This window comes from Melanerpes formicivorus, unplaced genomic scaffold, assembly GCF_026170545.1.
Source record: "Melanerpes formicivorus ecotype bairdi unplaced genomic scaffold, bMelFor1.0.p_v2 SCAF_5, whole genome shotgun sequence".
Classification (NCBI taxonomy): Eukaryota; Metazoa; Chordata; class Aves; order Piciformes; family Picidae; genus Melanerpes; species Melanerpes formicivorus.
Genome location: NW_027142357.1, coordinates 8,564,322 through 8,582,584, shown reverse-complemented (window position 1 = coordinate 8,582,584; position 18,263 = coordinate 8,564,322). Strand labels below are relative to the sequence as shown.

The following is an 18,263-nucleotide window of genomic DNA, read 5'->3' as shown; positions in this document are numbered from 1 at the left end:
CAGCAAAATGCACACTGGGTAATTATTTTTTTTTTAATTATTTTTTTCCCCCTTATTCTTTCATCACTGAGAAAGTATACATTTTTAACAGTATATCTGGTTTCTCACAAATTAGGAAGCAAAAACTGAAAGATCAACACTTTGAGCACTATGATTGAAAGATCTGTGTCTTCAGGACTATAAAGTCTTTCTTTTGAACATCATCCATGTTTGTATATTGAGAGTTTGAGCTTGGAAACAACATTTGGTGTTAACTGTGCCTGAGGACATAACAGTGTTAGAGGTGGTGAACGTTTGCATGGGCCATCCAGGAGCACATCATGGTAGCTGACTAAGAACATCCCTGAACAGAAATATACTAAACCATGAGCTTTCCAAGCTGAGACCAAAGGTTCGCAGCCTAAAATGAGTTGTTGCATCAAAGCTTGTTATAATACATCAGCTGTTCTTTGGTAGCTCCCACTACCAAGGGAATAAAATGGAGTGAAATACAACAAAAAAAGGAATTATACTTACCACCAAGTAAATGTGTACACATGAGATTCCACTACAGAGCAGCTGACTTGTGAGAAGTGTTAGCTGAGCATTGTTGGTTTGCTTTTCCCCTTTTAATTTTGTTTTTCCTCAAAAGAGGGAAAAAAAAAAAAAAAAAAAGGCAGGCTGGGCTATATATCCTTTATTTTTATATATTTTTGTTTGAATTAAAAATTAATGTCTCTAGAATTGACCATGTAATCTTTAGCTTAACTCTTCAGGTTTCTAAAATATTATTTCTCACCTGTGTGGTCAAGTTTTTTGTGCTGTAAATGGTTTCAACAACCAGGCTATTTCCATTTCTCCCTTCTCCCAGGAAATCTACATAACAAAACACATTCCAGTAACTTATTCCCACCATAACGCAAGTATTGGCATGATTCAGTGATTCTGTTGCAAAAGAGCTGTGGCCTGGATTACAGAGGTGGGGAAGAAAAGCTTGCAACATGAAAGACAGAAAAGAAAATGCTTTTTGGGTGATGATTTAACTTTTAAAAGGAGTCCATGCAGAATTTTTGCCTGACTTAGAGAAAAGCAGTTCTCCTTTTTAGCACTATTCATTTTTCATGGAAGAAATTTTTGAGGTCTTTTCCAACCTTATTGGCTCTATATTTGTATGAAAGGTTTCACTTTCCATCTAGGAAATTTTACACACCTATGCCCAATAGTAGAATTATTTATTACTTCATTGCTATAAGACATACAAATGTCACTACATTTGGAGCTTAATTGATTGGCTGTGAAAGTAAAAGGAAATTTCTCAGTGATTTTGTGGACAAGTACTGTCCTACAAATCCGACATATCTTTAGAAAATCTTCCTAGGAGGGCTTTAGAGCCCTCTGCACCTCCCAAGGTCACCACTACCAGTTTCATGTGTCCTGTGCACTGATGGCTGCCAGTTCTTGAAATGACACTCGTGCAAACCTGGCCCATCACAGTGAGGATGAGTATTGCCACTGAGTAGGGATCCAGGGTTTTCTGCAGAGTGTGTGTCCATGTGCATGTATACACTGATTTTTGATAAGCCAAAAGAACAGTCGGATGCCAGTTCCCAGTGATAATCAACATTCGTAATCTTCTTTCTTCCAAAAGCTCCTCAATAAATACTTGAGTAGAAATAGTACAGAACTTTCTGACCAAGCACAGTATTTAAATAGCCATGAAAATTTAACCTTAGCTCTTAAAATTATCCAGACTTCCCATTCTGCACCAGGCATTAGTTAGGCCACTCAAACACTGAATCCCGTTCTGTTGCAAATTAGATTAATTTTATATTCATGCTTTTTTAACTCTCTTTCACTGATGCCAACAGGACTGCCTTGTAAATGAGAAACCATTGTGTTTCTCAGGAGGAGCATCCTGTACAAATAAAACAGCAGCAGAGTAAATCACTTTATAGCATATAGTTGATTCTAAGCCTCTAAGTACTCAGCTTTCCATAGAAGCAGAGGCACAAATGGAATCAAATTAATAAATTGCAATGTTTTCTTATTATGAATGTCTGAACTGAGAAGTTCACCTGAGCAGATACTGTTCTGTAATTGCCTGGTATTTGCTCATCCTTACTAGAAAGAAGGCAAAGACAAGGCTTTTATCACCCAATTTTTCACATAGTAAGTGCTAGCAAACAGCTGCATGTTTTAGAGCAGGTGAATGATTACTCCATATTAGGATCCTGAAGGCAGTAAAGTTACACAGGTGGAAAGTAGGCTGGTGGTGTTCATTTAAGGCACGATATCAGGGAGAAGGTGCCTGTGACACTAAAGGCTGCTCTGGTGGCAGACCAGAGGAGGACTAGCAAAAGATACCTCTGCTATACCACCTATGACTTCACTATCACTCCCCTAATAGAGATGATGTGCTGCGTTGCTCACAGTTTACAAACTGTAGGAATTCTGACAGGATCATCCCACTTTCTCTTTCACTACTATCCATTCTTCTCAAATAATTCCTTACGTCTCAAGCATCCCATTAGCAGCTGGAGCAGTGGCTGATCCTTCTCAAGTTTGTTGTGCAACCTTCTGAAGATGAATGTGGAACAATTAGGTCATGTATTAAATTCACAGCAGCAGAGAGCGCTGCCTGTGGAGTCATACTCAATGTAAGTTGCAATCAAGTCTGACTCTTTGGGCCAGTTTCATACCACTGGTACCACTGATTCTTCCTGGAGTTTGTAAGAGGATGCTCAACAAAAACAGAGTACCTTGTAGGTAATGAATAACTATTTCAGCAAGTGACATAAAACCCATTGTGGGGTAGTCACTATTCTGATCAGGAGCCTGTGCAATTCCTGTGCTTCATTTATTCTACCCCTCAGTTTAGGAAGGATGTTGACTTGCTGGAACGAGTCCAGAGAAGGGCAACGAAGTTGGTGAGGGGCTTGGAACACAAGCCCTATGAGGAGAGACTGAGGGAGCTGGGGCTGCTTAGCCTGGAGAGGAGGAGACTCAGGGGTGACCTTATTGCTCTCTACAACTACCTGAAGGGGGGTTGTAAACAGGCAGAGGTTGGTCTCTTCTCCCAGGCAGCCAGCACCAGAACAAGAGGACACAGTCTCAGGCTGCGCCAGGGGAAGTTCAGGCTGGAGGTCAGGAGAAAGTTTTACACAGAGAGAGTGATTGCCCATTGGAATGGACTGCCCGGGGAGGTGGTGGAGTTGCCGTCACTGGAGGTGCTCAGGAGGAGATTTGACAGGGTGCTTGGTTACATGGGTTAGTTGATTAGGTGGTGTTGGGTGATAGGTTGGACATGATGATCTTGAAAGTCTCTTCCAACCTGGTTTATTCTATTCTATTCTATACCCGCTTATTCCCTTAACCCAACAAGCAATGAAGAGGGATGTAAGGACGGAAGGGGGTCATTGATTTCTTGACAATGTATGAGCATTCCTTGAACGCAGTTAACACCAGAATGCTCGCTGTTGATTCCAAAAAGTGGGAAGACTGATGCAAAGACTTGCATTCATTAATTGTTAGGTCTGTGTTTGAAGGGATAAGGTATTAATCAAAAAAATTGATACTTGCTGTGAATCATGCAATGTTAATCCTGTAACTTCATTAGAGTGTTGATTCTGCAGTCTCATGTATAGAGAGAGGAAACATGTTTTAACAAACAGATCCTTCATTCAGGAAGCCTTTGTCTTGGGGAACATGCAGCCAGACCCAGGAAAGACGAGTCATCAGTGCCTTGTATGTGTTTTGGTCATTGAGATTAGCACAAAAAGAAAATAAGAATGATAAACATGGCATATGATAAACAAGAAGAAATACACAAAGAATGGTAACTATAAAGTTACACTGGCAACAGGTGACCATACTGAATGGACAAGAGCAGAAAATATTGGCTAGAGTGAGTTTTCAAGTGTCCCCTTCTCACTAGGTATCTTGAATTTTCAGAACAAAACAAGTCCCTTAATAAATGCTTAAAGTTGGCCTTCAGCTAAATATGAAGGTCTCAAAGGCAGGTATTTTATAACTGTGGCCCTGCTTAAAGGTGATTGCTATCTTGATGCCCAGTGTGTTCTTGCATCTTGCTTTATTTTGTGTTGCACTTGTGCAGTCACCAGGGCTCAAATGATTTGTGTTGTTTGTGAAGTGTAGACCAGACTTGTCTGATACAATTTTTTGGTTTTATGTAGTACCTCCTATGGAAGATTGTAAGGAACAAGAGCCTGTGATGGACAACAATATTTCTCTGGTGCCTTTTGAGAGACCTGCTGTTATAGAGAAGCTGACAAGCAACATGGGAAAGCGTAAAAGCTCCACCCCACAGAAGTTTGTGGGTAAGCTTGAAATACGCCTTTTTCTTATTTCTAGTGCATAGGTACAGGTTACTTGTTATCTGGAATAGCAAAATGAACAAGAGGAAAAGTATCACTCTCAGAATTCGGTTGTGATGGGGAGGGACAACAATGGATATCATCAAATCACAGCAAGAAATCCTGGAAACTATTGAATATTCAGAGAATTTGGAAGTAAGGTCCCAGAATCATGAAATTACTTAAAAGCTCAAGATTTTCTAACTGCACCTTAAAGCTGGTTTGATTTTCTTATCTTTTCTCTGGCCCTTTTGAGTTTTAGACTTGTCATCTTTCCTCTCCTTGTTCAACAAACAAACACTAGTTATCTCTCGGGGTGTGGGGGGGTGTGTGTGTGGGTGTGTGTGTGTTAAAAAAACAAACAACAACTATCTGAAAACTTGTATTAAATTCTTGAGAGTTGGAAACAACTGGTCTGGTAATACCAGCATGAGGAATTAAAATCACATCATTTCTGTTGGAAGAAGTTCTTGCTCCAAGTGCAGTGTTCTGCACACAATGAATGTATTGACACATGAATATCAAACTGCATTAAATAATTTTTGGTTACCAAATTTAGAATCTCAGGCCCAGAATTCATGTTATGCTTTGTGTCTTGACATCTTTAAATTGTTCAGCTTGTAACAGCAGACAGTATGGGGCATTTTATGTGGCTTGAGCTGTGTCTTCAAGCTCTTTTTACTGCTACTGAGGTAGCGCTAAACTACTTAGGAGGGGAGCTGGAACAGGGAGTTATTTGGCATAAGTGTATGCTGCAAGGCCCTAAAGTCTTGTAATACACATTTTCCACTCTCTCCACAGAAGGACAGTTATACAGAATTTAAAGGTGTCATATACTCATTTTGCTTACACTGAGGATGCCTATCGAGAGAGGATCAGAGGACTGTAAGCAATTAATGCAGCCATTTAGAAAAGTCATTGACCCTCAGCTAAATGCAGATTCAGGTGGATTTGTTAAATCACCACTGAAGGTGGTGTTAAACTAACCCATATGGGTTTTGAATAGTAGGGGGTTAGCAGCATGCAGCAGCTCACCTGGAGGGCCCTGACACAGTGACCTGGCTGCTCTGTCATCTGACCATTCCTAAATAGCCATGCTTAGCCAAGGTAAGGTCAGGAACAATCCAACCCACAAGAGAAATGCTGCAAGGTATCAATATTTCCTATATTGTTATTAGTTCTTCTGAAATAAATACTTAATTCTGAGACTGCTGTCTTTAAGAGTAGTCTGAAATTACTGTATAGCTGATAAGAACTGGAGGATTTATATTTGGATTTAATTTACTGCTCTGACAACAGCTGGGGTTGAAGAGGGTGTAAATGGGAAAGGACTCTCTACTGACAAGCCAAATACAACTTTATGAGATTGTAAACATGGCCCCATGATAGCAGGTTTCCTTGGTGATTTCTTAGCACATGCTGTACATTCTTGCAGCTTGTGATGAACAGTGAAATAGTTAACCGTGCTGACACTTAAACTGGTGTGTTTAGACCTCAGAAACATTACTGCCTCAAAAAGGGGGGCAGTTCACACCTCTCACTTCTTTTTAACCTCCCAGGTTATCCACAGACTTGAACAGAATTGTATTTGCAATACCTGTCAGAAGCTATCTTTGCAGGGGCAGAGACTTTATCAGAAAAGGCTGGAGACCTTGCACCCTTTTCTTGAATTCTGGTGTCCCATGCCTGCTCTCAAAGAAAGATCCTTTACTGATTATATGTATACTTTACAACCAGGGAAACTTATGTTTTGGGTGTCATAAATTGAATCAGGTTTTGGAAGCTGTAGATTATCTTCTTTTTAAGACCAGGACTGTTATTTTACTTGCCCACACAAGTGAAATGGACCATATGTTGTTACTGTCTTCAAAGGTAAATGTACTGATTGGAAATCCTGAGATATGTTGTAGCAGACTGCTGACCTCTTCAGTAGGGTATACTATTTAGTTGTTAGATAAACCTGTTTGATCAGTAACTGTAACAGATCATTTTGGTATTCCAGTTCTCTGGAGCTAGGAATTCAGGGGTTTATGTAACATGCAGATTTTTTTACCCAGAACCAGCTGTAGGACAAAAGTATCCTCTTTCCTATCTACTGAATCTTATTTTTTTGCTTTTTCTGATCTGTCATGGCATCACAGTGTTTAGATTACAGAACTGCAGTATCTGCTTTGCTAGTTTTCTCTGTTTCACCATGGCCTTACTTTTCTTCCCCTTTTCTCCCCAAAGACATACTGTTCAATTCTATCAGGAAGAACTTGTAATGGTTCTCTTGCTTGCAGGAAATTTTCCTGTGCATGCTGCAAGTGTGGCACTGTTCCAAAACAACTTAATGGTGTTTATGAGAAGGTCATGTAAGCATAAGCTAAAATCTTTGCATGCTACATCTATCAATGCTTTACTGTTATTTCTGATCAGCAATCTCCAAGGGACATTGGTTGTTGACCACATTCTCAACTCTGGCTGAAATTTCAGGAGGAAAGGAAGCAACATACAGCGAACAGAGTTAATTTCCGAGTAGGAGACTCGGTTATATATATGCTGTCAAGGTACTAGTCTTATCAAACCTGTTGAAATAGTGGGTTCAGAAAGTACAATTTATGATGCACTGGTGTCTCAGTACTTCTTTCTGCTTCTCCTTCAATGAAGGGGGAAGCAACCACTAGCTGAGTTGAAAGCAGCCATCTTCATGCTGATAGCGTGAAGCAGATTCATGTATTGTCAGCTGAATGTGGTGCTTACTCTCACAGAATGTTGCTGAGGTTAAGAACTGGCAGGATACAAAAGGAAACATTTATGTGGCTCATGATAAGACTGCAGTTGTTATAGTAAGAATTAAAATTGCACAGACATCTCACAACAGATGAAGATCAACCAGCTTCAGAATTAGACCCAACCTCTAGTTAACGGACTGTGTTTGGCCGCTGGGTGAGGCTCTCACGAGACCCAGTTCTTTATTCAAAGACAGGAATGTTACAGGTGGCCAGAGCAGGTGACAGGAACCAATAGACTCTTCCATTTTCCCATGTTTCTTCCCACCATTCCAAAGATACCACATGTCTTCAAGAGCTGTCCTCCAGTCCCACTTTGGCCCCACCTGGGAGGTAGATGCTCAGTTCCAAGTGAGGCTGGAGCCATGTCTTGTTACAGAGCTGTCAAGCAGCAGGACAGCCATCACAGACAGCAAGACTGCCTACCAGAAGCACTGAAAAGAGGATGTCTGATAGCAAGAATCATCATTAAATCATGTAAGATGATAAAGGCCATCATTGTAGCACTGTTTGCTTCTCCCTTCCATGTTTTTCTCCACATAAGTAACGTGTAACAAAGGAATACATTTCTACATTGTGCTTTCTTTAGGTGAGTGTAATGCAACCAATCATGTGGAAATGTAGTGAGGTATATGAGTGTGGTGTCTGATCAGAAGCATGAGAGCAGTACTGCTAAAGAGAGTAGGAACATTCCTGTGCTTCACTTTAGACTTGCATTTAATTACCTTGCTAATCAGGGCTAAGATCCCAACCAAAGGAGATGCATCATCTCCCAAGATAACCTGATTGTTCCATGGGTAATGTAAAATTGTTTCTTACTTTATGTGTCACTTTAAGGTAAGCTGCACTGAGTGGAATGAATTATTGCAGTCAAAAATAAAATGCTGAGTGATAGCTGTGTTGAAAAGCACTAATGCTTTTTGGAAGTGTTTGGGGATTACTAATCTGTTTCTTTCTTGTGGTGGTTTATATGTGCTCTGTTCCTAGCAATTTTGGCAAAAGGTGGAGGAAGGTTTCTGAGTTCTTTAACGCTTGGATAGCCCAACCAGTTTTATGTTGTCACTCCATGAATTTTTTAGCTTCAGTATTGAATAAAAGTCTGATCTTCTGTACCAAGGCAATTAGAAGTAAGAAAGACAATGAAAACTGGCCATTTTTTTAATCAGACTTTGTAAAACAATTTTGAAAAGTTAACTCTCAACAACTACCTAATTTGTGTGTGTGAACACATATAAGCATGTAAATTGTCTTACACATATAGTTAGACATATAACCTTTTATATTTAATAAGAGTTATTCTATGAACTTGCTTTGAACATACACTCTAAAGCCATCACTGGAAAAGTAGTGCCACTGAACTAAGCCCCAGTACAAGGTAGTAAATTTGTTAGCTTCAGAGGAGAACTGTGGTACGTACATGCCCTGTGTTTAGCATAATCTACCAGCATGTGGTTCTGGTTTCACATATCTTTAATGCTATTGATTTAAACAGATTCTAAGGATATGAACTTGGATTCATATAGTGGTGAATCAGCCAGCTTCATTGTCATGATGCATTTGTTTATCCTGTGTCAGTGAAAGGTGCCTTTGCCTTTTATCAAGTGAAACCAGCAGAGCTTCATTGAATTGCGTTTCCTACCACTTAATATGTATTTCCTAACTAGAAGCATGGGCAAAGTCAGGCTCAGCAGAAGGTTTGGAGTCAGTCTGGAGGTCACGGCAGCCACGTGCTTCTCCCGAAAACAAAAGGTTGTTGATGAGGTTGCTGGTTTACCCATCTCAGGACAGAAACTTTGTAGGAGGTCAGTAAACAAGTAGAAAGAGGACTTCAGGACTAATTTCACCCCAAATCAGGAGCTTTCTGTCACTCCTCATCCCCTTTACAGTGAATCCTTGGAGCTGATTTATATTGATTTGTCTTATAATTTGCTCTTGTCCCTTAGGTGAAAAGCTCATGAGATTTGGCTATCCAGATATTCCCTTTGATATGAACCTAACCTATGAGAAGGAGGCTGAGCTGATGCAGTCTCACATGATGGACCAAGCCATCAACAATGCAATCACCTACCTTGGAGCTGAGGCACTTCACCCCTTGATGCAGCACACACCAAGCACAATTGCAGAGGTGGCCCCGGTCATCAGCTCAGCTTATGCTCAGGTCTATCATCCCAACCGGATAGAAAGGCCCATTAGCAGGGAAACAGCTGACAGTCACGAGAACAACATGGATGGCCCAATCTCCCTCATCAGACCAAAGAGTCGAACCCAGGATAGAGAGGGCTCCCCCAGCAATAGCTGCCTGGATTCTACTGACTCAGAGAGCAGCCACGAAGACCGCCAGTCCTACCAAGGAAACTCTGCCTTAAATCCCAAGAGAAAGCCAAGCCCGGCTTATATGAAGGAGGACGCCAAGGCTTTGGATGCCACAAAAGCTTCTAAGGGCTCTTTAAAGGATATCTACAAGGTCATCAATGGAGAAGGGGAGCAGATTAGGGCTTTCAAGTGTGAGCACTGTCGCATCCTTTTCCTGGACCATGTCATGTACACCATCCATATGGGCTGCCACGGCTACCGGGACCCACTAGAATGCAACATCTGTGGCTACCGAAGCCAGGACCGCTATGAGTTCTCATCGCACATAGTCCGAGGAGAGCACACATTCCACTAGGCCTTCTCATCCAAAGGGGACTTGTATGAAGTAGAACTGCACATGAAGAAATACTGCACTTACAATCCCACTTTTCCTCAGACATTGAGACACCTATTTTGTTGTTGTTGCTGTTGTTGTTGTTGCTGTTGTTTAATTATTATAATTAACCTTATTTTTTTTTGTGGACCTAACCTCATTTGCTCTGCCCAGCTTAAGAATGGAAAGAAGGAAGGGAAGGGAAAAAAGAGGGGTTTGTTGTTGCTGTCACTTTTTGGTGAGTGACCCATCTCGCTTTTGGTGGGAATTGAAAGACAGTCCATTTCTGTCTGTCAGCTGTACATCATGTCCTGTTTTGGGATATTGCTCAACCCTACTAGGTGCTTAAGAGTCGCAATGAGATGACACTCATTTGCAGTTTCAGACCAATAGGTAGAAATGTTGCAGAGAAGATCCTTTTTCAAACATGTGGGTATGGTACAGGGTTTCAGTGGCTGAAGGAGAGTGGGGGGAACTTTATTCTGCAGAGTGAACAATTATTTTGAAAGCGAAGTAGCTAGGGATTTAGCAGCACGAATCAAAGTGGATATTCCTTTCAAAATTACTTTCCTAGGGTGAGCTTTTTTCTTGGGTTCAGTGTGTATTGCCCCTCTAGAATGTAAAAATTAAATAAATAAATGTATGTCTTAACACTGTACCACATTACAGCAGTTTAGTTTCATAAGTCTGAGGGCCTTCTGTGGTAAGTCTGAGGCTTTTTATTTTTATTTTCCATAACTTATGAAGCACCTTTTTTAGAATTGTTGATTTGCTGTTACTGCATGCCTACATGTTGACTCACTGGCTTCTTAGAGACCCTCAGGAGCCTTACTTATTTAGTTGCACCCTATGTTTTAAGAAAATAACATTTAGAAATAACATCCAAACTTGCTTCTAGGCCAGGAAGTGACCTAGGAGTGGATGAGAGTCTGTAGTTTACTCAAGAGGTTCTGCTGCTCTTCTGAAATAATTTTGTTTTTAAAATTATGGATTTTATAATGACAAAAGTACTAGTAGCAAAGTGTTCTTTAAATATAGGTATATCTAGATATATGATTATATAAATACTTTCTCATTCTATTATCACAGTGTTAACCTCTTGGCAACAGCCTAAACTGAGACTTGCAGTTGGGACAATGCTGGGAGCCAGATCCTTAGCCAGCATCAATCCTTCTAGCTCCATTAATTTAATGGAACTACCCCAACCACTTCAGCTGCATCAAGATACAAGCCTTGACTGTTCTTTCTCTAGTTGACCTCTTACTTGCTAATTTGCTGAACCAGTGACTTCCTTTTGGTTTCAAGTCATCAATTCTGCTCTAATTTAGCAAGTTTTGCTGGATAGCCTTTGCTCTTGGAGAGCACAGAAGTTCTGCAAATGAACAGGTTGCATGTAACCTTTCTTACTTCTTCTGATAGTGATACATGGAGATACAGGTGCTGTGATTTGATTTGAATCTGCAGATTTCATTTTTATTCCTAATTTATTAATTTCACTCTAAGGAAAACAAATAGAGAAGCAAACTCCAGAGCAAGTCCTTGAACTACATACTAGATAAGAAACCCCACCAATCTGTTTTGTTTCCTTTCTTTCTCTCCCAATAAATAACAAAGCCAGTAACCACCCAGCAAGTTGCAGGTTCTATCAGTGAAAACTGAGCTTAAACCTGCGTGACAGATTGCCATTGAAACCCAACTGTTTGTACCAATCACAATTGAAATGTTGTTGTTTGGCAACAAGAGCACAGCTTGAGAATGGAAAGATCTGCATGGGTTTAACCCCCTCCAGCACACGATCTCCATGTGCTTGGTGAGACCTTTTCCAAAGTATAAAGTTACTAAAGTATAAAAGAGAGAGCAAGATCAGGCCATAATGAATTCCCATCTGCTCACTTCAATCTGCATACTTGATGCATATGCCAGTTTGCTGTTCGTTTTGAGGGTACTGGGTTTTTATTCTGCTTCTCTTCCTAGACCTGGAGCATTTGAAAGTAGGAGCTGAGTGGTATTGATTGAAATCTTTTTATGGTGACATTCTTGGCAGCTAGAACCTGTGTTTAGAAAGGATACCTGATGACTGCTTCCCAGCACTGAAATGCTATTAAGTAGGAGCTGGTAAAGTCTTACAGTAGCCTATTAATTATAATACAATATGGAAAGAAATGTCATCTTATGTAATGTGAGAGCTATCAAGGCTGGGAATATACAGGCTTTGGAGAGACAGATTTAAAGACCTATTCCCAACATTGTTCTTAATGTCATTGGGTTCCTCCCCCTCCTTCTTTCTTCACCTAATGTAGAGGGAACTCTGGCAAATGAACCACTGCTGTCCTCCAGACCATTCTCACTTTTTTGTTCTTGGTGCAATCAAAGGAGTTTGTGCAGGGGGAAAGTGTGCAGGGAGATGCTGCATCACTTTTACTCCATGTAGTTGATTCTCTTCAGCTGTGAAAGGTGACTTAGGAGGTAGCCAGCCATGTTCTGTATCTGGGCATGCTTAGAAATGTAGAAAAGAGGGTTGCTTTGACAACATGCCACTACCAAAAAAAACCAAAAATGATTGTGACTTCTCCTGATGAGGCAGGAAATGTCTTTTAAGAACAGTGTGCAAAGGGAAAGGTGCTGGGCCTGAAGTTCACTAGGCATGCTTGGGCCTCCAGAAACAGACATGTGTTAGCCAGGGAAAAGGGTTTCCAGCAAACCCTTTCAGTCTCTGAGGGACAACACTCTGCTCTTCCCTCTGTGGTCAGTGTCAAAAATGTGGGCTATGGTTTATTGGAATAGTTAGCACTAGGGAAAAAGTGTTAAAAAATTCTGCCTCTGTTTGGGAAAGCACCAGAATACGGGAAAGGCAGAAACTCTCTGGTGTATCCACAAGTAAAATGACTACTCTTGTATCTGCAGTTCCTTAGTGTGCACTTTCAGTCACTGATGATTCGTTGGTACCTCCTGTAGTGCATATGCTGTAGATGTTTAAAGGATCAGGCATGGGGAGGCTCAGTGGATTTGTAGTTGACTTCAGTTAAGCCCAACTTCTTCCAATTCAAGATCTGTATGTGAGCACTGCCATGTCCTGGTGTCATGGGCACAGAGAACAGGGTAGGCAGTGGAGACACACATTGCTTTAGCTTCCAAAAGCTACCTGTTTTGCAAAGCAAGAAGCTGAGGAGCTCTGTTAATTTTTAGTATCAATGCCTTTTTCTGCACAGTTGCTAAAGGTTTTCGTCCTAGAGCTAGGAGAAGGAGAAAGACTAAATTCTAATTCAAGTTTTGGTCTAGAATTTAATTTAGCATCTACTTTCTACTGAAAATTATTGGAGGATTTTATATAAAGCAGTTTGCCCCAACATGGAAATGTGCAAAATAGGGCCTCTGAGATTTTAGGGGTGTTTTTCATGCTTGCTCTCTGCAGGTTTCTAAGAAAAGCTCTTGAGTTTTGTCAAGTTCATTAGTCATCCACAGTGTACTAGGAATTTCAGTAGATAATCCTTGGCCTGTGGATCCGTTTGTTCTAAGTATTTGATGTTGGAAATCAAACCTGGCTGATTTTTATTGGACTCTTTTGAAATTCTTGGAATCAGGTTTCCAGTTAAAAACCTGCATTTGCAAATTTACAATTGGCTTCCTGAGAGCATTCCTCATTTTTGTTTGAAGGGAAAAAAAAAAAAAAAGAGCCATTTCTGCACACATCCTTGCCAGTAAACCCTTTTGCTTCTTTTTATATCAAAAATGGCAACTTTCTGACTCAATTTAGAGATTTACAAACCTATTAATTAACAGAGAAGCATGACTGCTTATTCTGCTCTTGGTATGATCCATGTTCTTGGAGCAAAGGGCATTATCTATATATCTGCTATTATGGCCAATAAATTTTACAGCCACCTCTCTTTGCAGCCAGTTAAGAGTGCACATCAAAATATATAGCATTTTTCAGTAAAAACCAGCTCTTTGCTTGGTAACTTGTGGGATGAAAACAATTCTATTCTCCTTAAAAAGTTCTTCCATCTATAATGTGCTGTGAAATGTGTCTAGGCATTAACCTCTATTGGTCTGTCTTAGAGAGAAAGAATCTAAATTTCATAATTGGCCTGATTTTTTTTAATGGTAGTAGTTTCTACAATATGAGAACACAGCTCACAAAATAGCTGCATGGAACTGAAGTATATTTAGTAAAAGAGGAAGAAATTATCCATTTTCCAGTTTTTTGTGTTTACAAGGGCATTCCTAAATGGAGGCTGTCAGGCAAAAGAGGAGGCCAGGAATTAAACCAAACCCTTCAAAACTGGCATTTAGTAGGACATTATTACTGTTTTCTAGGTCCTGAGCTGGCTTTTTCATATTTGAAGAAAGCCACACAGCAGAAGACGCTCCTTCATCTAGAAAGGAACTTTGGAAATAATTTGGAAAGATGCTTATTTTAGCCAAGGAGAGCTACCACAGTAAGACAGTTCCTTTGCTAGGTAATATTCCTTTCCTTAATTCTTCACTGTGTTTTACAATGTAAGGAGGAGGGAGGAGAGAGGCTGCACTGAAACCTGAGTCACCTGAACTCAATGTGGGATTGAGGAGAAATGTGATGAAATTAGCTTTGGCACTAGAAATTTGCATCTTAGCTTGGCTTAGTATCATTGAAAAACAAAGGTGGATGGTAGGAATGGCCTGCAGCCTAGGGCAGCTGGGGATTTTGAGAAAGTATATTTATATATATACATAGGGTACCGTATGATTAGATACACGCTTTATTGTATATGTGCCTTTTTCAAATGCATTTTGGAAGTGTGTGATGTCGTTCATGATATCCTACCATACCCTTTCAGAATGCACGACAAAACCCAACCCAAAGTAAACATCCCTTCTCCTGTAGTGCAGTGAGGCAGATCCCGCTCCCCTTCTGCACCCTCCTTGGCAGCTTGACCCAGAGAGAGTACGAGTACTTTGCTGTGAGATTTCCTGCAGTCAGCTGGCTTTTCAGAGTGGGAAGGGCTGAAAATTACCCTAGCAAAGTGCATTCCAGTTATCCAGCCACAGCTGGTCTCAACCAACACAATGTCCCCAGAGCAGCACAGAGACTCATTGCAAAAGCCCTGCAGAGTGCCAGGGAGCCATCTCCTGTTTTCTCTCCCTCCACAGCTTTAAGTAAAGCCTACTTGAAAATGGGCTTTGCTGTGCTTTTAGGTTCCCATTGTGGAACAGGAGCAGACTTTAAAGCAGCTGCTACTTGCTTCAACCTGGAAAAAGAAATCTGCCAAGAAAAAAGTCCTTTGGAAATGGTTTACAAGTTTGCCTCCATGCTGCTGCCACCCTAATAATAATTGATGTAGAGATGAGGAAGGCCCATCTGTAGATGTTATGAGGGGTTTATTAGCTGGGACATTTTGGTGAAAAGCAGTGTGTCTGTTTCTGTACTTTCCTGGTAGGTTGGTGACCTAGTTTCAGATCTAGTTACTTATCCCATGCAGGTGCAGCACCTAAGCGTGCTGGCATGGGCATGGTGTGAGGCCACCTGACAGGAAGGTGGCTAGACCAGCATGCTTTCTATCAGATCCTGAGCCCAGCAGCAGCCCTGTGCCAGCTCCTTGGCACCTCTCTGCTGAGATCTGGACTTTTGGCACAAAGACTATTAGGGAAGAGGAATTAGGAATTAAGTAGAAAAGAGGCAGAATTTGCTTCATAGAAAATATATCCCCTGTTATTTTATTGAGAGTTGTCCTGAAGTATTGGCCAAGGAGAACATCACTGTTTTCTAATTTAGCTTCCTACAGCCACACCTGGAAGCATGTGATTTCTATCCTTCTTCTCCACTGAGAAGAACTCTGAAACAAACCCAGGACAGTCAGGAGGAGGTGGTGTGCTGAAGTTTTGCCATGCTGCACGCATAACAGTCCAAGATAACAAAACAACTGTTACCTATTGAAATCACCTAGCTTTTCAGTTGGTCTTGCAGACAAGCATTCCCTGTTTCTGTTTGCTCCCATTCTTCAGTAAGGTGGTTATTTGTATGCTTCTGTGGATTCTCATTGGGAGGATAGCTGCCCACCCTCTCTCCTTCTGTAAAAACTTTGCAAAGAAGTCATGGGACCTAATTAATCAGTGGACAGAAGCGACCATTTCAACACTTGCATTGCTGTAATAAAACCTGTTGTTACTTACAGTTACAATAAGAAATTCTGTGATGTATTTACTAGCAGTTTGTGAAGTATTTTAACAGAGTGAATGATGACAAAGTTAAGCAGCTCGTGTGTTGAGTGGGGCTTATACTCTGTTGGGAGAAAGGGAGTGGCTTGGCAGAAAGCTTGGGCTGATGCTTCCTTCCTGCAGCAGGTATTGATTTAGGCCACAGCACTGCAGCCCAAGAAAACATTGGAGCTCATGATTAGCCTCCTGCCATCCCTTTGATTAGATCTTGAAGCACAGAAGAGCTTTGCAGTTAACCATGTGATTATTAATTACCATAATTTTTGAGATGAGGGCCTTATTTCCTAATTGGTGCAGCCCAGCAGCTCTGGTTAGGTCTCAGTTGTCAGCACTCAGTGGCAGGGCTCTGCGGTGAAGATGCATTTGCTTTCATTTGTGTAGTAGCCTTAATCCCTCGTGCTCAGCAGTACGTGAGCACCGGTAGCCTCCAGTCTGTATTAGCAGTCATGGATAAAATATGGACACCTTCTGCAAGGCATGGTGGAGAACGTGACTCCATTATTGGCACAACAAGGCCAGTTTGCAGTAAATTGGGCCATTTAGTTTTACCTCAAGTGATATCAAACAAGAAAAGCTTCTTGAAGGGGTAGAGGTCACTGAATCCCCTACTATGCACTTACTGGGATTTGACATTGCTTACTGGAAATGGATGTTCATTCCTGAACATGCTGTAACAAGGGAAGGACTTCTCGGTTATTTTTGTAGTCATTCAGATTCTGAAACTGTGATGAATTATTTGACAAATTGTCAAGTGTCCTCAGAGCTTGAACACATTCACTTCCTCTGCCATGTAGCAGTCTCCTCTGGCTTTCAGTGGGTTTCTCTTTCTCTCTCCCCCTTTTCCTTCTCTGAGCTTTAAGTCTGGGCCTGCTCTTATCTCCTGTAGCTTTGGGCTATCTAGAGAGCTGGGAGTTTGTTTTTTTTTGGTTGATTTTTTTTTTTTGTTGTTGTTGTTCTTCTTGTTCATTGGCTGTACAGTCTGTTTACATATTTTTGTACTCAAGTGTAGTTTTATATTAAAAACGGGAAAAACAAAAAAAGATAGTTGATTTGAGGGAAAAAAAACCCACAATAATTAAGGTACATATTCTTTGTAACACTTTAAAGACCTAGGGTACCTTCCAAGATGACTCCACAGTGATGTAATTATGATATTGTATATTTGCCTTTGTTTTTAGTTGGTCTTATTTTCCGGTTGTATTTTTTTTCTTTTTTTTCCTAAAATGTATATCTTTTTACAAGAAACTGGAAACTTTAATGCAAATGTTTAGAAAGGTTTAAAATTGTAAAGTAAAGAAAAAAAAACCAAACAAAAAAGTCATATAATTTTTTTTTTTTCCTGTTGGAAGAAAATGCTTTAAAAAAAAAAAAAAAAAAAAGTTTTACTACTGTTGTATTCCAGGGTGGGGGTTACCAACCCCAAGTTTGCTTCTCATTCTGCATTCTTGGATCCTGCTTTCTAAACTTGCTCACTGCAGACATGGATGATTTGCTTATATTAGTTTAAAAAAAAAAAGTCACCAAAAGAACCACCTTTTAGAGTTATTTTTCTGTTCAAGTGCAATACTTTCCCTGACATCTTATTATTGTACAGTGATTTCCTTTTTCTTTCCTCAGTCCACACAAATCAGTGAAACAGAACACTCTGTCTTAAGTACATTCAAAAATAATGTTCAGGTAACTGTAAATTGAGTTGTGACTGACAGAAGGTGAGACACTGTAAGTTAAGGCTAAAGCCCATACATTTGACATGGAAACACATCCAGTGTATGAATTAAGACCATACCTGTTCTTGCCTCTTCCTTCCTTTTCTAATTGCAGCTTTTTTTTCTTTTTTCTTTTTAAGAAAAGCACTTAATATTGATGTTTATTGAAAATAATAATAAAAAATAATAATAAAAAGATCTCCTGGTCTGATCCAAAATTCACTCAGTGGAGACTCTTGTTGGCTTTGATGAGGGATTTTGGATTAGGCCTAATCTCTTAGATAGGGCAAAACTGCCATTTACTGTAATGGGAGAGATTTGCCTGGGTAAGAATTACAGGACTTGTGTCCTTTATCTACCTGAGAGACCAGAGAAGCTTCTTTAGAGTTGTCCTTGTCTTATATAAGTTTAGATGGGACTTGTTTTGCATATCATACATATTTATATATAGTGTATTTTTAATGCCTTTTCTCCCCCCCAGTAGACTGAAGCCGCTGTTCTGTAAATATGTATTTAGGTACATAAGAAAAAAAAACATCCCATTGAGATTTCT

The 18,263-nt window shown here is 40.3% G+C and overlaps 1 protein-coding gene across 7 annotated transcripts in view; it reads left to right on the top strand.

Moving 5' to 3' along the window:
- The window catches only part of IKZF2 (IKAROS family zinc finger 2), a 119,160-nt gene extending 101,232 nt beyond the window's left edge, over positions 1-17,928 (top strand). For 6 of the 7 annotated variants that reach the window (XM_068137997.1, XM_068137994.1, XM_068137999.1 and 3 more), the window contains 2 exons: positions 4,173-4,316; positions 9,067-17,928. In XM_068137997.1, the coding sequence (XP_067994098.1) occupies positions 4,173-4,316; positions 9,067-9,791 (869 nt within the window). In that variant the 3' untranslated portion in view covers positions 9,792-17,928. The remainder of the gene's footprint in view (positions 1-4,172; positions 4,317-9,066) is intronic. The other variant, XM_068137996.1, reaches the window with a different exon arrangement.
- The last annotated feature ends 335 nt before the right edge of the window (positions 17,929-18,263 follow it).